At 43.6% G+C, this 15,484-nt stretch overlaps 2 protein-coding genes across 2 annotated transcripts; one reads left to right on the top strand and one right to left on the bottom strand.

The window, feature by feature from the left end:
* Nucleotides 1-1,209: 1,209 nt before the first annotated feature.
* On the top strand, nt 1,210-8,811 carry pelo (pelota mRNA surveillance and ribosome rescue factor). Its single transcript, XM_080834980.1, has 13 exons — nt 1,210-1,387; nt 1,919-2,011; nt 2,322-2,472; nt 2,789-2,879; nt 3,254-3,417; nt 3,818-3,878; nt 4,340-4,501; nt 5,087-5,133; nt 5,706-5,779; nt 6,529-6,600; nt 6,894-6,968; nt 7,270-7,301; nt 7,801-8,811. Exons 1-13 carry the CDS (start codon nt 1,347-1,349, stop codon nt 7,896-7,898), a joined length of 1,161 nt encoding a protein of 386 aa, XP_080691106.1. The 5' UTR covers nt 1,210-1,346; the 3' UTR covers nt 7,899-8,811.
* A 2,319-nt stretch (nt 8,812-11,130) lies between these two features.
* On the bottom strand, nt 11,131-14,775 carry paqr4b (progestin and adipoQ receptor family member IVb; the record flags this gene model as incomplete). Its single annotated transcript, XM_080834233.1, has 3 exons — nt 11,131-11,564; nt 12,557-12,775; nt 14,610-14,775. The coding sequence occupies 3 exons, from the start codon at nt 14,773-14,775 to the stop codon at nt 11,131-11,133; spliced, it is 819 nt and encodes a 272-aa protein (XP_080690359.1).
* Nucleotides 14,776-15,484: the final 709 nt, after the last annotated feature.

The raw sequence follows: 15,484 nt of genomic DNA, 5'->3' as shown, positions 1-15,484 counted from the left end.
AACATCATTACATAATTTAATCAGTTTGTCAATATAAGTATGGTAACATATCTAGCAAAACATACATGGTACATTCTACTGATAACAAATTCAGCAACATGTAGGCCATTTCCTCGTTGTGAGAAAGCTTCATTGTAATTGTTGAAATAAAATGTGTTGCTTTCATTGCAAGTGGCCTACAGAGACATTTCAAATAAAATACAAAATCTATAAATGTTAAATACAAATCTATAAATGTGCGACGGTGACAGATTCTTTGTCACTCACGGAAGTGACCAAAAATGGAATTAGTGCGTTGCTATGACGCACTGTACTGTACATGTGGTCGCTCTCTATTCCATACTGAAGGATGGCCTCAAAGATTTTAGACACCAGAGATTTTATAAGTGAGCCTGCAAAGACTTTGGAGATACCAAAGGATTGAGTCCCACTGAGGCGGATATCTTTAAAGATACTTCATGACGATCCATTTCCTGGAACCCAAAGTGCGGGAGGGGCTAAAACAAATCCCCCTGTCTGCAGACCAGATTAAGCTATGTTTTTTCATGTCTATTGGAATATGTCAAGATTAAATCAAATATGATAACATTCTGTCCCTCTGTGGTTAAGTACGCACATATCGGACACTCTGTCACGATCCCCAAGCCCTTCTGATTTCTTACATCTTTGGATTTTCAACTGTGAAGAAAAACGAATGTATTTCAGGTGTGCACCTTGCTGTCTGCTGGTCGGTTGCTACGTACACGATTGCTTGACAACATATCAGAATTTATAAGGAGCTCTTAAGGTCCTTAAAAACATGCTGTGTGTGTGAAATTAATTAAATCCATTCAGGAAAAAAATCAAGATGGGTTATCCAGTTAGACTCAAGAGCTAGCATGGAGTAGCTCTTTTTTTACTCTCTATAAGGAGCAGAAACTAACGGTTTAGTGGCCATTTACGTTAGTACCGTGATCTTGCTTGCATAATGCATTGTAAAAACAGACACACCACACCCTACTTCCGTATAATGAAAATATATCATATAGTTTATTGATCCATACACAAGCTCTAAATATATATATTGTAATATTCCAAATCATTCGACCTTTACCAACGATGATTCAGTCAGTTCAAGCACAGGATTCAAACGTTGGGTCGCACGACACGCCCCTTTACGCAGACCGGAACTGTCCCCCTTTGCTCACATAGACATGCATTGCCATGAAGTACCGTGCTTCGCCTATCTAAACTCTTTGATGGTCTGTTTATTTCGCTTTAAAGTAACATCTTTCTTTCAAACCAATGAAATATAATACCATTTTCAAGATATACTTTCACCATACTAACATCAGACCTACCGTGTCATGAAGTTGCTTCAAAAAGACATCGAGAAAGACAATGCCGGGTAAGTGACAGGGAGCGCATTATTTGGTTGGCTAGCCTGGCTGATTACTAGCTTGTTAGCCTGTTAGCAATCCTCCTTTCATTTTCACAAGATTTAGCTAAGGCTATCATGGTGTGCGTTACTAACTTTCCCTGCTGGCGTGGAATCGCACTTTGTCCACGTTGCCTTGAGATAGGGCTGCCACCTGTTGTTATATGCACAGCTGCTAGCTAAGTAGCTGTTAGCTTCACTGGAAACCAGCATATTATTGAGCTAAATGATACCTCAGCTATAAAAGCTCAGCTGTTATATGGTGGAGAGTATCATATAACGTTAATCCACAAAGCAACGAATTCGCTCGATTTAACTGTGCAGAAAAAAAAATCACACATGTTTACTGACGGCTGTTTTGATTACAGCTAGACATTTGAAATAGTTGTTAGATCGGATTGTTGTCACTCAATACGTGTCTATATTGCGACTTTGGGTCATTGAAAAGCGCATTATAAATAAAAGTTATTATTATTATTATGTGTGATGGGAATGTCGCAGTCAGGTGACCCTGATGCCGGAAGAGTCCGAGGACATGTGGCACACCTACAACCTGGTGCAGGTGGGGGACAGCCTCCGAGCTTCCACCATCAGGTGCGTCATCTCTCTCTCTCTCTTCTCGTTTTTGTCTTACCGTGTCTATTATTTCTGTTTAGCAGCTGTTACACAATTAACACTGTGTGCTCTACTCTCTCTTACATTCAAAGTTCGACGAGCTCAACAAAAACAAAGTGAATAACCATATAACAGACATACATAACAATACACAATATAACATGCAACTTCCCTCCATTTCTGCCCGGTCCCTACTCCCTCCCACTGGTTAGTAGAGCTGAGGGTCTTCTTGACAAAGCTGAGTAGTCTGTATCCCCCACTAATGCTTTGCGTGCGTCCACCGTTATAGGAAGGTGCAGACGGAGTCCTCCACAGGCAGCGTTGGTAGTTCCCGTGTCCGCACGACCCTGACAGTGTGCGTGGAAACTATCGACTTTGATTCCCAGGCATGCCAACTCCGCGTCAAGGGAACCAACCTTGTGGAAAACCAGTATGTCAAGGTTAGAAGATAAGATATTGCAGTGAACATGTGAACAGCAGCAGCAGCAGCGAGAAGAGTCTTTGTTATGACATTTTGACCCATTGAGTTTTGTTCAAACGGTGTGATGTAATTGTAGTGTGAATGATGAGTCCATATATTGATGTTTATATTTGTGTCTTGATATTTTGGTGTGGAGTTGGCAAAGAACACTCTAATGTGTTTACCCAAACTAACAGAACTAACTTCTATAGGGGCTGTGTGTGAATGAAATGTATGTATATTCTATGTATGTATTCTATGTGTGTGGATGTTCTAACTGCAGTATCTTCTTCAAGATGGGGGCCTATCACACCATTGAACTGGAGCCGAACAGGAAATTCACTCTGGCCAAAAAAATCTGGGACAGTGTGGTTCTGGACAGAATCGGTAAAGAGTCCTTAATTCATCTGTGTCATTAATCATGTCAGTTATGTGGCAGGATGCTTTTCCATGCTCATGACTTTTTGTCAGTGCCACCATGTTTAATATTGTATTCTGTTTTGTGAAAATATAGTAAGTGCATTTATTAATATTCACAGGACATGTGGTTGTAGTGAAGCACCTTTAACTATGTAACTATATATCTCTAAAGTATCAGTGACAATATTTTCTGTAGTTTTAAACGTGTTTGTGTGTGTGTGTGTGTGTGTGTGTGTGTGTGTGTGTGTGTGTGTGTGTGTGTGTGTGTGTGTGTGTGTGTGTGTGTGTGTGTGTGTGTGTGTGTGTGTGTGTGTGTGTGTGTGTGTGTGTGTGTGTGTCAGAACAAGCATGTGACCCCACACAGAAGGCAGATGTGGCTGCCGTGGTGATGCAAGAAGGCCTGGCCAACATCGTCCTGGTTACCTCGGCGATGACCCTACTGAGGGCAAAGATCGAGGTCACCATCCCTCGCAAGCGGAGAGGCAGCTGTACCCAACATGAGAAGGTGAGGACCGCAGGACTCATGTGGACAAAAATACATCAATTATACAGTTAAATTGGTAATCAATGATATTGATTACTATCAGCCATTATTATTGTTAATGACAGCACAGTGCTGTTGATCAACATCATCTATGTTACTAGTTCATATTTATTTCAGAATGCTTCATCCTGGGATTTTATCTCATGATGGGATGTAACTCATTTTCAACAATGACGATGCTTTGTCATCTCATGTTCTTCTTTGATGTCGGCAAATGTAGAGATGCACCTCAAGATTCAATATGGTATTCATATCCTCTTAGACAAGTATGTGACTAACACCCCCTCATTGAGTTAGGGTGGCTATGTGTATGCAGAGCTAGTTGAGTTCGATCTGTAAATGTTTTATAATATTTCCTCAGGCTTTAGAACGGTTCTATGAGGCAGTCATGCAAGGGATCCTACGACATATCAGCTTTGATGGTAAGAAACTCTGACCAATATTTGTTGGGGGTTTCCTTGAGAACAACAAACATTCGCCAAACTATAATTAGGGAAACAACAAAATGCTATGGAAAAAAATGTAAGTGACACTCTTGACAACGTTTCAGTTGTTACTTTGGCAGTATAGTCTTGTTTTTTTTGGTCAGTCTAGTTTTTAAGGGAGTAGAGTTTAAAGTGAAGTGCTAGATTAGATTAGATTCGATTACATTCAACTGTATTAAATCTAATCTAATGTGAGAGTGAGACTTTACTTTAAACTCTACTCCTTTTAAAAACTAAACAAACAAACAAAAAACACCTACTGGGGGGGGGGGGCATCAGTGGTAAAGTGGGTGGGCAGTATTGAGCCGTTCACTCTCCCATGGGCTCCTTGGGTTTAAACTTTTTCAAGGGAATCCAACTTTAAGTGTTCATCATCTATTCCTTCTGCCCCGTGTCAGTGGTGAAGTGTGTGCTGATAGCCAGTCCGGGCTTCGTGAAGGACCAGTTCATCAACTACCTGTTCAGGGAGGCCGTTCGCCAGGACAATAAACTTCTGCTGGAGAACCGGCCCAAGTTCGTGACTGTCCACTCTTCCTCCGGACACAAGTACTCACTAAAAGGTCAGACGCTAATTTAGAACCTATAATATAAAAAAATTCTATGCTATTGAAATGTTCGTTGCCATGCTTATTTGTGTTGAACCCCTTCGGCATAAGAGGCCACTCAAATGCTTTGCACCATGTGATCAAGAGGGGAAAACAATAGAAACTGAAATAGGATTATGAAAATGCCACAGGACTTAAAAGTATTTTCATTCAGAGAATGTCAGGTGTCGCTTCTCATGATGACTTCTCATGACGTCACAAGTTAATAGACTTTCAGACATTATGGGAAGCTGTAACACAGTTGGTGATCTGACAGTGGAATCAAGCTGTTATTAATGTATAAATATGCATGACTGTGCATGGCGTCTGTCATAAGGTGTTGTTTATCACTGCATGGATGTATAAGTGTTATTGAACATATGATCCCATTCTCATCACACCAGTCCAGTTCAAATAATGACCTCCAGAGCTTGTTAATGACTAACGATTCTTGAGAACACACAAGTGAATTCACTCATAATGTGCCAACTTGCTTAGAAGTGAAAATATATATTACAAGTAGAGCGCATAAAACAAAATTTGTTTGTGTACTCCAAACAGAAATTCTGTCAGATCCCACATTGACAAGTCGCCTGTCTGACACAAAGGTGAGTGTTTCTGGCTTGGCTAACACTCCTGCTGCTGTCTGCCCAGGACTTGTGTTGTGTTGACTAATGCCTTCATTAGACAGAAATTAAATGTTTGTGAACTGCTGAGAGTAATTTAAAAAGCCATTGCACAGTTAACAGAGGGTCAGATTGTTAAAGCTTCTCTATAGGCAAAGGAACTGACTGTGGGTTTGTCCTGTTAAAGGTTCTCTGTAGGCAAAGGACCCGAGTGTGGTTTTCTCTTGTTAGAGGTTCTCTTTAGGCAAAGGACCCGAGTGTGGTTTTCTCTTGTTAGAGGTTCTCTTTAGGCAAAGGACCCGAGTGTGGTTTTGTCTTGTTAGAGGTTCTCTTTAGGCAAAGGACCCGAGTGTGGTTTTCTCTTGTTAGAGGTTCTCTTTAGGCAAAGGACCCGAGTGTGGTTTTGTCTTGTTAGAGGTTCTCTTTAGGCAAAGGACCCGAGTGTGGTTTTGTCTTGTTAGAGGTTCTCTTTAGGCAAAGGAGCTGAGTGTGGTTTTGACTTGTAAAAGGTTCTCTATAGGCAAAGGACCTGAGTGTGGTTTTGTCTTGTGCAGGCCGCAGGCGAGGTAAAAGCTTTGGAGGACTTCTACAAGATGCTGCAACACGAACCAGACAGAGCCTTCTACGGGTCAGGGAGTCCTTTCTATCAGTCCATCTATTCATTGATTCATCCATTCATCCCTCCATCTACAGTATCTATGCATTCATCCATGCATGCCTTTGGTCATCCATCCATCTTTGTATCTATCCATTCATTCATCCATCCATCTATGTCTCTGTCCATCCATCCATCCATCTATGTATCTATCCATTCATCTATCTATCTATGTATCTATCCATTCATTCATCCATCTATGTATCTATGCATCCATATATCCTGTCTTCTGCTTATCTGTTGCTTATTTGTGAGCATAGTTTAATTGGTTGGCCAACCCACCTGTTCATTCCTGTCCGTCCTGTCTTTACACCTATCGGACAAATGAAATCAACCCACCTGTTCATTCCCCTGTCTTTACACCTATCAAACAAAAGAAATCAACCCTCCCCATCACCCACATCTTTGCCAGCGGGGCAGTGAGCATTCACTCTGCCTGTGGGTTGAATGTGTACTGTTAAAAGGCCATTGTTGCCCTGCATTCAGTGCTGTAAGCTAAACAATGCACGTCTGACCAGCATATGCGTGTGTGCGTGCGTGCGTGTCTGTCTGTGTGTCTGTTTGTGTGTCTGTCTGTCTGTTTGTCTGTCTGTTTGTGTGGCTGCGTGTGTGTCTGTCTGTCTGTCTGTTTGTCTTTGTGCGTGTGTCTGTGTGTGTTGTTGTTGTTGTAGTAGTAGTAGATTGACTCATGTTTATTTGTGTATATGTCTTGTTACTTGTAGGCTAGGTCACGTTGAGAAGGCAAGCGAGGCCTTGGCCATTGACGTTCTGCTCATCAGTGATGAGCTTTTCAGGTACGAGTTCTGCACCCGAAACAACAATCAGCTCTGCAGTGTGTGTGTGTGTGTGTGTGTGTGTGTGTGTGTGTGTGTGTGTGTGTGTGTGTGTGTGTGTGTGAGACTGTCTGTGTTCGGGTGTCTAATTTAGTTGATTAGCTTAGCCACTTTTCTGCCTGCTTGTTTATTTTTTTCTAGTACATATGGTAACTGTGTGTGTGTGTGTGTGTGTGTGTGTGTGTGTGTGTGTGTGTGTATACCTGTGCCAGTCTGCATTTGTGTTTACATTCTGGACTTCCTGTTTCCTGCAGACACCAGGAAGTAGCGACACGGAGCAGATACGTGCGGTTGGTGGACAGCGTGCGAGACAATGGTGGGAGCGTCAGGTACGGCGAGAGAGGAACGGCACTGAGGGGGGAACAGAGAACATCCCCCTGCACAAACCTGTTCTCTAAACCCTGTTTTCTACTTCAACACCGGAAGAACCATGCAGGACAAAAAAAAAACACTCTGTAGCCTTAAAGAGAACATATCTTCTGCTGGTCCTCGACTCTAAAACCATTTTTACAACTGTACTGTGTGATGAAGTTATAGGGAACAAAACAAGTTGTTTTACCAAAAAAGAGGAAGCTGAGGAAAAGCATGATAAAAGATGTACACTAATCGCACATGTTGTCTTCTCTGCAGGGTGTTTTCCAGCCTTCACGTCTCTGGAGACCGTAAGTGAATTCAGGCGTTTTATACAACACTAAAGATGAACGTGTCCTTGATGTAAAAGCAAATATTTCACCTCTGTTCATGATTAAGAGTCAGTCTTGAATGGAGTAAAATCCTGAACAAACTGTGGCTCTCGAAGACCTGGGCCTGCAGGCTTGGAGGGATAGACCATAGAGATGGCATACATAGAACAGCAATGATGGCTTCACCATAGAGATGGCATACATAGAACAGCAATGATGGCTTCACCATAGAGATGGAATACATAGAACAGCAGCGATGGCTTGACCATAGAGATGGAATACATAGAATAGCAACAATGGCTTGACCATAGAGATGGAATACATAGAATAGCAACAATGGCTTGACAATAGAGATGGAATACAATGTATGCAATTTTTTATCTGTGTGTGTCTGTCCCTCTCCCTCTCTTATTCTGCTCTTTCTCCATATCCTTTCCTCTCTGTCCATTTCTCTCTCCTTGTTTCTTCTCTCTCTCAGAACTGAATCAATTGAGTGGGGTGGCGGCCATCTTGCGGTTCCCCATCGCAGACATGTCAGAAGGTGAGGAAGAGGATAGCAGCTCTGATGAAGAGTGAGGTCTCCAAGCCCCAGGCATGGCAAATAGGACAGACAAAACCGGACAAACGAAAAGAAAAACAAGGAAGAATGGACTCACGCGCTCTCTCACACTCACACTTACAAACTCACTCTCACTCTAACTCACTCAAACACACACACACACACATGTACACACATTTGTGTACATTTACCTCATACACACATACATACATACATACATACATACGTATGCATCGTACGTACATACGTACATACATCGTACGTACATACGTACATACATCGTACGTACGTTACATACATTCATTCATTAATTCATTCTCTATTTAACACACACTGGTGATACTTTGGGTGCTTGTTTGGGGAAACACTGGTGCAGAATGGTACTGGGGAAATACGCCGTGGACACACTCGCAGGCGTGACACACTCACACTCGCAGGCGTGATACACTCGCCAGCGTGACACAGCACAGCTCAAAGGGTTATCAAAGGACATCAAACACAGAAAACTGTCGGACGCCTCAGGAGAAACATGATTAGCTTCTTGTGTTAACTTAAAGTGCAGTTCTGCACACACAGGAACATGATTAGCTTCTTTTGTTAGCTTAACGTGCAGCTCTGCACTCACAGGTCATGAACGGAACGGAAGTGCAGCCTCTGGTGTCAGCTGACCCGCACGGCGCCAGCAGGGATGAAGCAGGTCAAGCACTGCACTGGCCAGTTTTTCATCCCCTCTGTTTAAGTGCCAAATTGAAAGAGGAAAGATAAGAAAACCCAAATAAAATAGATACCACTTCCAACCGCCGTGGCAGATGACATTAATGTAATTAACACCCAGAAATGTCGCTGAAACATGTAGTGTACATTTCATTCTGAATGTATATATGAAAATATCCTGCATTAAACAATATAGCATTTTGAGCATTGAGCATACCTGCATCTTGTCGTTCTTTGTAAGTGTTATAACTGGATCGTTATCATTCTCACACATAACAACATGCAGGATAACATTCCCAGCTGCATCTCGACAGGACTAATAAATGTATAACAACTGGAATCTGCAACACCCTGCATCAATCACTTCAGTGTTAAGTTATTCAGCTACAAATGTCACTGAAAGGATGCTGGGAATTGTAGTTTCTTGTTTGGTGGAATGATAAACATGAGATACAGGTTGGTTAAAACATATCTTTGTTTATTGCACCAGTATTGAATAGAGAATACATGACTTGATAGAACCTACTGCATGTATACTGAGCCAAGAGTATGCCACTTGGAAACATGTTTGATGGTGGAGGCAAGATTTCAGAAATATATCTTCAAAATCTGAAACAGTTTAAAATGGCAGATTTAGGGTTCCCTTCATGCAGTTCTCTGGATGCCTATAGAGTCTTACCTTGGGCCTCTCAGGCAACCCCCACCACCACGTGAATAGATCACACAAATGGGTAAAAGTAACCTTCAGCTTCAGACAAAAACAGTCAGTGTCAAGCAGACCATCTTTCTTAAAATTCAAGTATAAGCAGTTAAAATATGCCACTTGACAGTAGCGCTTTACTGCCACTGGGGCATCATTGTCAAAACTGCATAGCATTCACATTATTTGGTTGGAAACCTCATAGGCTTTTCTGGCCTTGTTTCCAGGTAGTGCAAGCTCATGTCAAAGGTCATAGTTCACCACCTCACAGACTATCATACCACTCAAACAAAGAAGACACCCGGCAAAATAGTTCATCTCTAAGTAGGGCTGGGCGATGTGACCTAAAATAAACATCACGCTAATTTCCATAAATCCATGATAATCTCTGTTGTATTGTAACTTTGAAAAAGCTACTATTATAAGTGCCTTTGAGACAATAAGCATCTGGCAAATCTCAAGATAAAACACAAGTTTTCTCAACGGTCTATTCCATTCCCACACAACAAAGCTTACTTACTCTCTGTCAGGTTTACAGCTACTGAGCACATTCTTTATCCGTCCTGTAAAATACTTTCATGTTGTCATTGCTCAATATCAGAACCAGTAAAATATTCTCAGAGGGTTTGGAGTATACAAGCCACTGGTATACCTCCTAATGATCTCCTGTCTTTTTTGAAGTAAATATTTATCCTCTGTTCATGATTAAGAGTCAGTCTTCAATGGAGTCAAATCCTGTACAAACAGTGGCTCTCCAAGACCTGGGCCTGCAGGCTTGGATGGCTTGCCCATAGAGATGGAATACAAAGAAGAGCAACGATGGCTTGACCATAGAGATGGCATACATAGAACAGCAACGATGGCTTGACCATAGAGATAGAAAACATAGAACAGGAAAATGCACCAGCGCTCTGTTCCGTTGTCCATACCCTCCGTACCTACCATCCTTAGTTTGAGTATGTAGGGTGTTCCGTTTTCCGATTTCCCATTTCCGCGTCGAAAAGAAGTATACCCAAAGGACCCGTATCTGTACTCATAACGGTCAAAACGCTGAGTGTGGAACCAGGGTACACTTTCCACACTCAACGGCCGCCATCTTGTCAACGTAGCGGAAGAGGCGGACCCAGGCAGAGCCGCTCAGCTCGAAAAAGACAAACGCGGGGCTTGTCGCGATCGTAATTTCCGGTAAGTGCACCACGGAGTATTAGATTTGGAACAGCACTCACCTGCTGAGAATCTGCGTACCTAGTGAGTGTGTACTGTGTACTGCGTATAAGTATAGGTACGGTAGGTACGGTAGGTAGGGAAAATGGAACATAGCGCAGGTGTTTGTCTTCCACTTTGCTGTTGATATCATTCAACCCTGTTAAGGGCATGTGAATGCATATTAAACCCGTTATTAACAAAATAATTATATTACACCCGTTATTAACAAAATAATTATATTACACCCGTTATTAACAAAATATTATTTTACACCCGTTATTAACAAAATAATTATTTTACACCCGTTATTAACAAAATAATACCCATTGTTGACCAATTAAACAATTAACTAACTTATTCAAGCCAGCCTTCTTGTCTTTTGACGACTTTCTCTTTCTTCGACACGAGACCTCATTCCTGGAACCTTGTATTCATTGTCATTATTGTAAGACTTATAAGAATGAATGTATGTAGAGTAGGAATCTACGGATTCTATTTCTGCGCTGGCTGGTTCCCTGGGGTTCTTGGTTCCCTGAGGTGGTTTCTGGTTAACTCTGGTGGTTCCTGGTTAACTCTGGTGGTTCCTGGTTAACTCTGGTGGTTCCTGGTTAACTCTGGTGGTTCCTGATTCACTCCGGTGGGCACTGGAAGCTGCGTAGCCACACCAGGTCCTCGATCATGCCCCAGTGGAGGTAGACGATGGACAGAGCCACCAGCATGTGCATGATCTGGTGGCTGTTGAGCCAGTAGTCAAAGCTGCCCGGGCTCATCCGCTCCGGCATCCGCATCACGTTCACCAGCCCGCCCAGCACCGCCAGCGAATCCATCACGGCGTAGAAGTACATGGAGGTGGGACTTCCTGTCCCGGGGCCGTTCCAGCGCAGGAAGTAGAGAAAGATGCGGAAGACGGCCTGCCAGAAGAAGGCCTGGAGGCGGCGCAGGTTGCTACGCGCTGTGACGGCCGAGTAGACGCCGTAGAGCGAGAGCGAGGAGTACGCCAGCAGGGCGATGCGGCGGGCATCGGGGTAGCACAGCAGTGTTATGTGGATGATTGGCAGACATCCTGAGGGGGGGGGGGGGGGTGACAAGGAGAGAGAGGGGGATGTAAAAAAGGAGGGGGAGAATGGCAGTAAAAAAAACACTTTAATTGAAAGTGAAAGGCAGAGAAAAGGGAGACAGGACATGGGGCAAAAGGGGAAAAGAGGCAGACTGAGAGGGGTCTCCCCCAACACACACACACACACACACACACATACTCTAACACCCACACACACCCCTCACACACACATGCACTCTCTTACACCCACACACACCCCAAACACACACACACACCCCCAACATGGACACACACTCTCTTACACCCACACACACCCCCAACACACACACACACACACACTCTCTAACACCCACACACACACAGTCTCTAACACCCACACACACCCCCAACACACACTGTAACGACCCTGTGGGTCTTCATCTGTATATTGGCCCGTGTTTCGGTTGTGCTTTGTGTGTCTTACATGCAGGTTGGCGCGCAGCTGATTGGGACTCTGATCCTATTGGACGTATAGGAGTCCCGGTCCTTTAAAAGCAGCTCGATGACATCACACTTGGCCTTGCCTTGGGAATTGCTCATTCTTGTGGTCTGCCACGCCACTTACACCTTGTTGCCGCTAACCCCAGCCTCGGGCCTTGCCCGCGCCACTACCATCGGGTGTGCTACTCACCGGAGTGAGAGACCGGGAGAGAGTGCCAGGCTGTGGAGGCCCGTTCTCGAGGCCTTGTGTTTTGTTTTGCATGCTGAGTTTATTTTGATCCTTCATTTATTTATTTTATCACTTGTAAATAAATTCACGGTTAACTGGGATTCCGTTGTCTGCCCGTTTTTGCACAACTTTTTTTGTCATGTCCTAAAGCCCTAGACCGGGATGTGACAACACACACACACACTATCTAACACCCCCAACACACACACACACTCTCAAACATCCACACACACACCCTCTAACACCCACACACACCCCCAACACATACACACACACACACACTTCTCACCCAGGGTGTTGACGAGGCACACTCCGAACATGTCGAGCGAGAGCAGGGTGTCGTAGATGACCTCGCCCCCGTGGTGGTTCATGAAGAGGTGGTAGAGCACGGAGCCCACGGTGGGGGACAGGCAGGCCAGGTAGTGCAGCACACAGATCCAGCCGGCGTCGCTCTGGGTCCACGGGATGTTCAGAGGCAGCAGCAGCAGGAAACAGAAGAAAGGGATGGCTGGAGGAGGGGATGAAGAGGAAGAGAAAGGGGATGAGAGGAGAGGAGAAGAGGAAGAAGATGTGGATGAGAGGAGAGGAAAGAGGAAGAAGATGTGAATGAGAGGAGAGGAGGAGAGGAAGAAGATGTGGATGAGGGGAGAGGAGAGGTGAAGAGGAAGATGATGTGGATGAGAGGAGAGGAGAAGAAGGGGATGAGAGAGAGAAGGGGAGAAGATGAAGGGGATGAGAGGAGGGGAGGAGAGGAAGAAGATACGGATGAGGGGAGAGGAGAAGAGAAATTAGGGGAAATATAGGACAGGAGAGAGAAGAGAAGGATGAAAAGAAAACAAGAGGAGATGAGAAGAAAACAGAGAGAAATTATATGACATGAGAGATAAGAGAGGGATGAAAGGGAAAAAAGAGGAGATGAGAGGGAAAGAAAGAGGATAGCGGTAACAAAACCAGGGAAAGGGCAGGATGGCAGAGACAAGAGGAAATGCGGAGAGGGGAGAAACAGGAAGGAAGAATGGGCATTAAAGGGAGGAGAAGAAACAGATACTTACTTGTTGCTTTGAATCTGTCAGTTAGTGGGTCAGTTAGTGGGTCAATTGTATTGCATCATTAAAGATGGCATTATCTTCAGGCACTTTACAAGAACCAAGTTCATTTAAAGTTCATTTTTAACAAAACTGTTGCAGTGTCACACTGTCTTCTGTTGTTTGAGGTATAAGATGCTGGAATAGATGGCTGTGCTGCTCATCCTCTGTCAGGTGTCAAGTGTCTCATTATGTATGGTCACTCAATTCATGTTTCTTTGTGAATAATGCGGAGAGTGATCTTACAGAAGAAGACACGCTGACTGCTGCACTCTGTGATGCTACACGACTGCCTTATACCTCAGAGCCCAATAAAAAACATCACATTTTATTTAATGTAGATTTTATGTGGATGTCGTCACTGCGGGCGTCTTACAGTGTCGTCTCTGAGGTGGGCGGAGGTAGGGCTTGCCTTAATCACACTGTGCCGTTGTTATGCTTTGTAAGAGTGTTAAAGTGCTATAAACGGCGTTAACGGTCTTAGCTGGGTAAGCACGGTTGAGGAGTCTCACACTATCAGTTCAAGCCAAGGGCGGAAGTATCATTGTATCAATTTGTATTACCGAGGAAAGGTTTGTAGGTCTACTATCCAAGACTACAGAATAAAAAACAACGGTCTATAGATACAGTGAGGTAAAATGGTTTAAGAATGTTAGGCTTATGTCCATGATCTAAGACTGCCAGAGGTGAAAATGTTACAATGCCAATATTGCAAGCCCTTTAAGATGAATTATCCTGATCAATGATCTTAGAAATTGCTGACAGGTCTGTAATTGCTAAGCAATTACGGGTCTATTTAAAGACATCACCCCAGGACGCCGCTTCCCTGACCCGATTATGTTAATCTCTCAAACACCCTGTAGGGCCATTAGTGGAGAGTGAAAAGTGCACATGTAGTAGGTTACCCTAAACTGTCGTTAGTGAGAGTTGACCCTTACCATGGCCGGGTCAAGGAGGTTTTACGGAATCGGTACATTTACAAGATTTCTCTATTCTCTTTTAGGTAGGTGGGAAAAGGACCCGTCGCAGAAGAAATGATTTGACGGGCTAATCTGGAAGTATTTAGCGCAGGCATCTCCTATGCTACACAAAACTATTTCTAGATTTTCAACTATACCCGGAGTAAAACACCAGAGACCTACAGAATATGCTTGACATTGTCTCTAGTGTGCACAAAGTTATCTAGGTTATTAGTAGGCTAATTATCATGGAGTTTGCAACTATAGGCTACATTCTGCAAAGGAGTGGATGGCTTACCATGCGTATATATGTTCCCAAGCTCATTGTGCAGATAGAACAGACTGTGCAGGCATTCTTTCACAGTGGAGATGGGACGATAACCGGTCAGAACAAAGTCATTAAACTGCAAGTGAGGAGGCGAACTCTTGAAGTCGATCAGTTTGGGTTTTTTAATGAAAGCCATGGTAAGTTCAATGCTGCGCTCGCCTCCCCCGCTCCTTCTGAAGATGTTAGTCAACTTTCCATAAACATGTTCTCCAGTTTAGCCGGTTAACAATAATTATTCTAAAAGACTAACAATAGTCTAATTCTAAACCGGTCAGCTAAAACATTCTCTGCTCCTTTTGTGAGGGGCCCGTGCCACCGATCGCCCATCATCCCCCGGGATCCGCCTGACACCTGAGCAGCTTGCGGGACTCCGTTAGGTGCACCTGTGTCCAATCACTGCGCGCGATTTACATCTCAGCAGGCGGCCAATAGCCTACAAGCATCCTGTCCGATTACTGTCACAGCCTCGAGCCAAGGCGAAATGGCATTACATGCAGAGGCGCATAGGTAAAAGTTCTGAAGTAAACCTACATTTAACGAATTGACAAACTCAAATATTTAAACTGTTGAAATTGATAGTGACGTAAAAACATCAAATATTAAAACCATTAAAGAAGAGAGGACGCAATCAGTGCGCCATTTTGTCACGAGAGAAATAAACTTTGATCAACAAATGTTTAAGGTTTAAAGTTTTTTATTAAATCAAAAGTGTCTAAAAATCGGACAGGTGCTTGCCACAGGAAGTAAAACACAGCTTTCTCACGCAAATACATGTTTCTGTCTGGACTATACAGTGCCTTGCGGTGCGCAATGTCCAAACATCCGCTTTCCAGAAAATTCAATAG

Source organism: Sprattus sprattus (assembly GCF_963457725.1).
Source record: "Sprattus sprattus genome assembly, chromosome: 3".
NCBI classification, from domain to species: Eukaryota; Metazoa; Chordata; class Actinopteri; order Clupeiformes; family Clupeidae; genus Sprattus; species Sprattus sprattus.
Note: the sequence above shows the minus strand (reverse complement) of the source record. Positions and strands in the feature narration are given on the sequence as shown.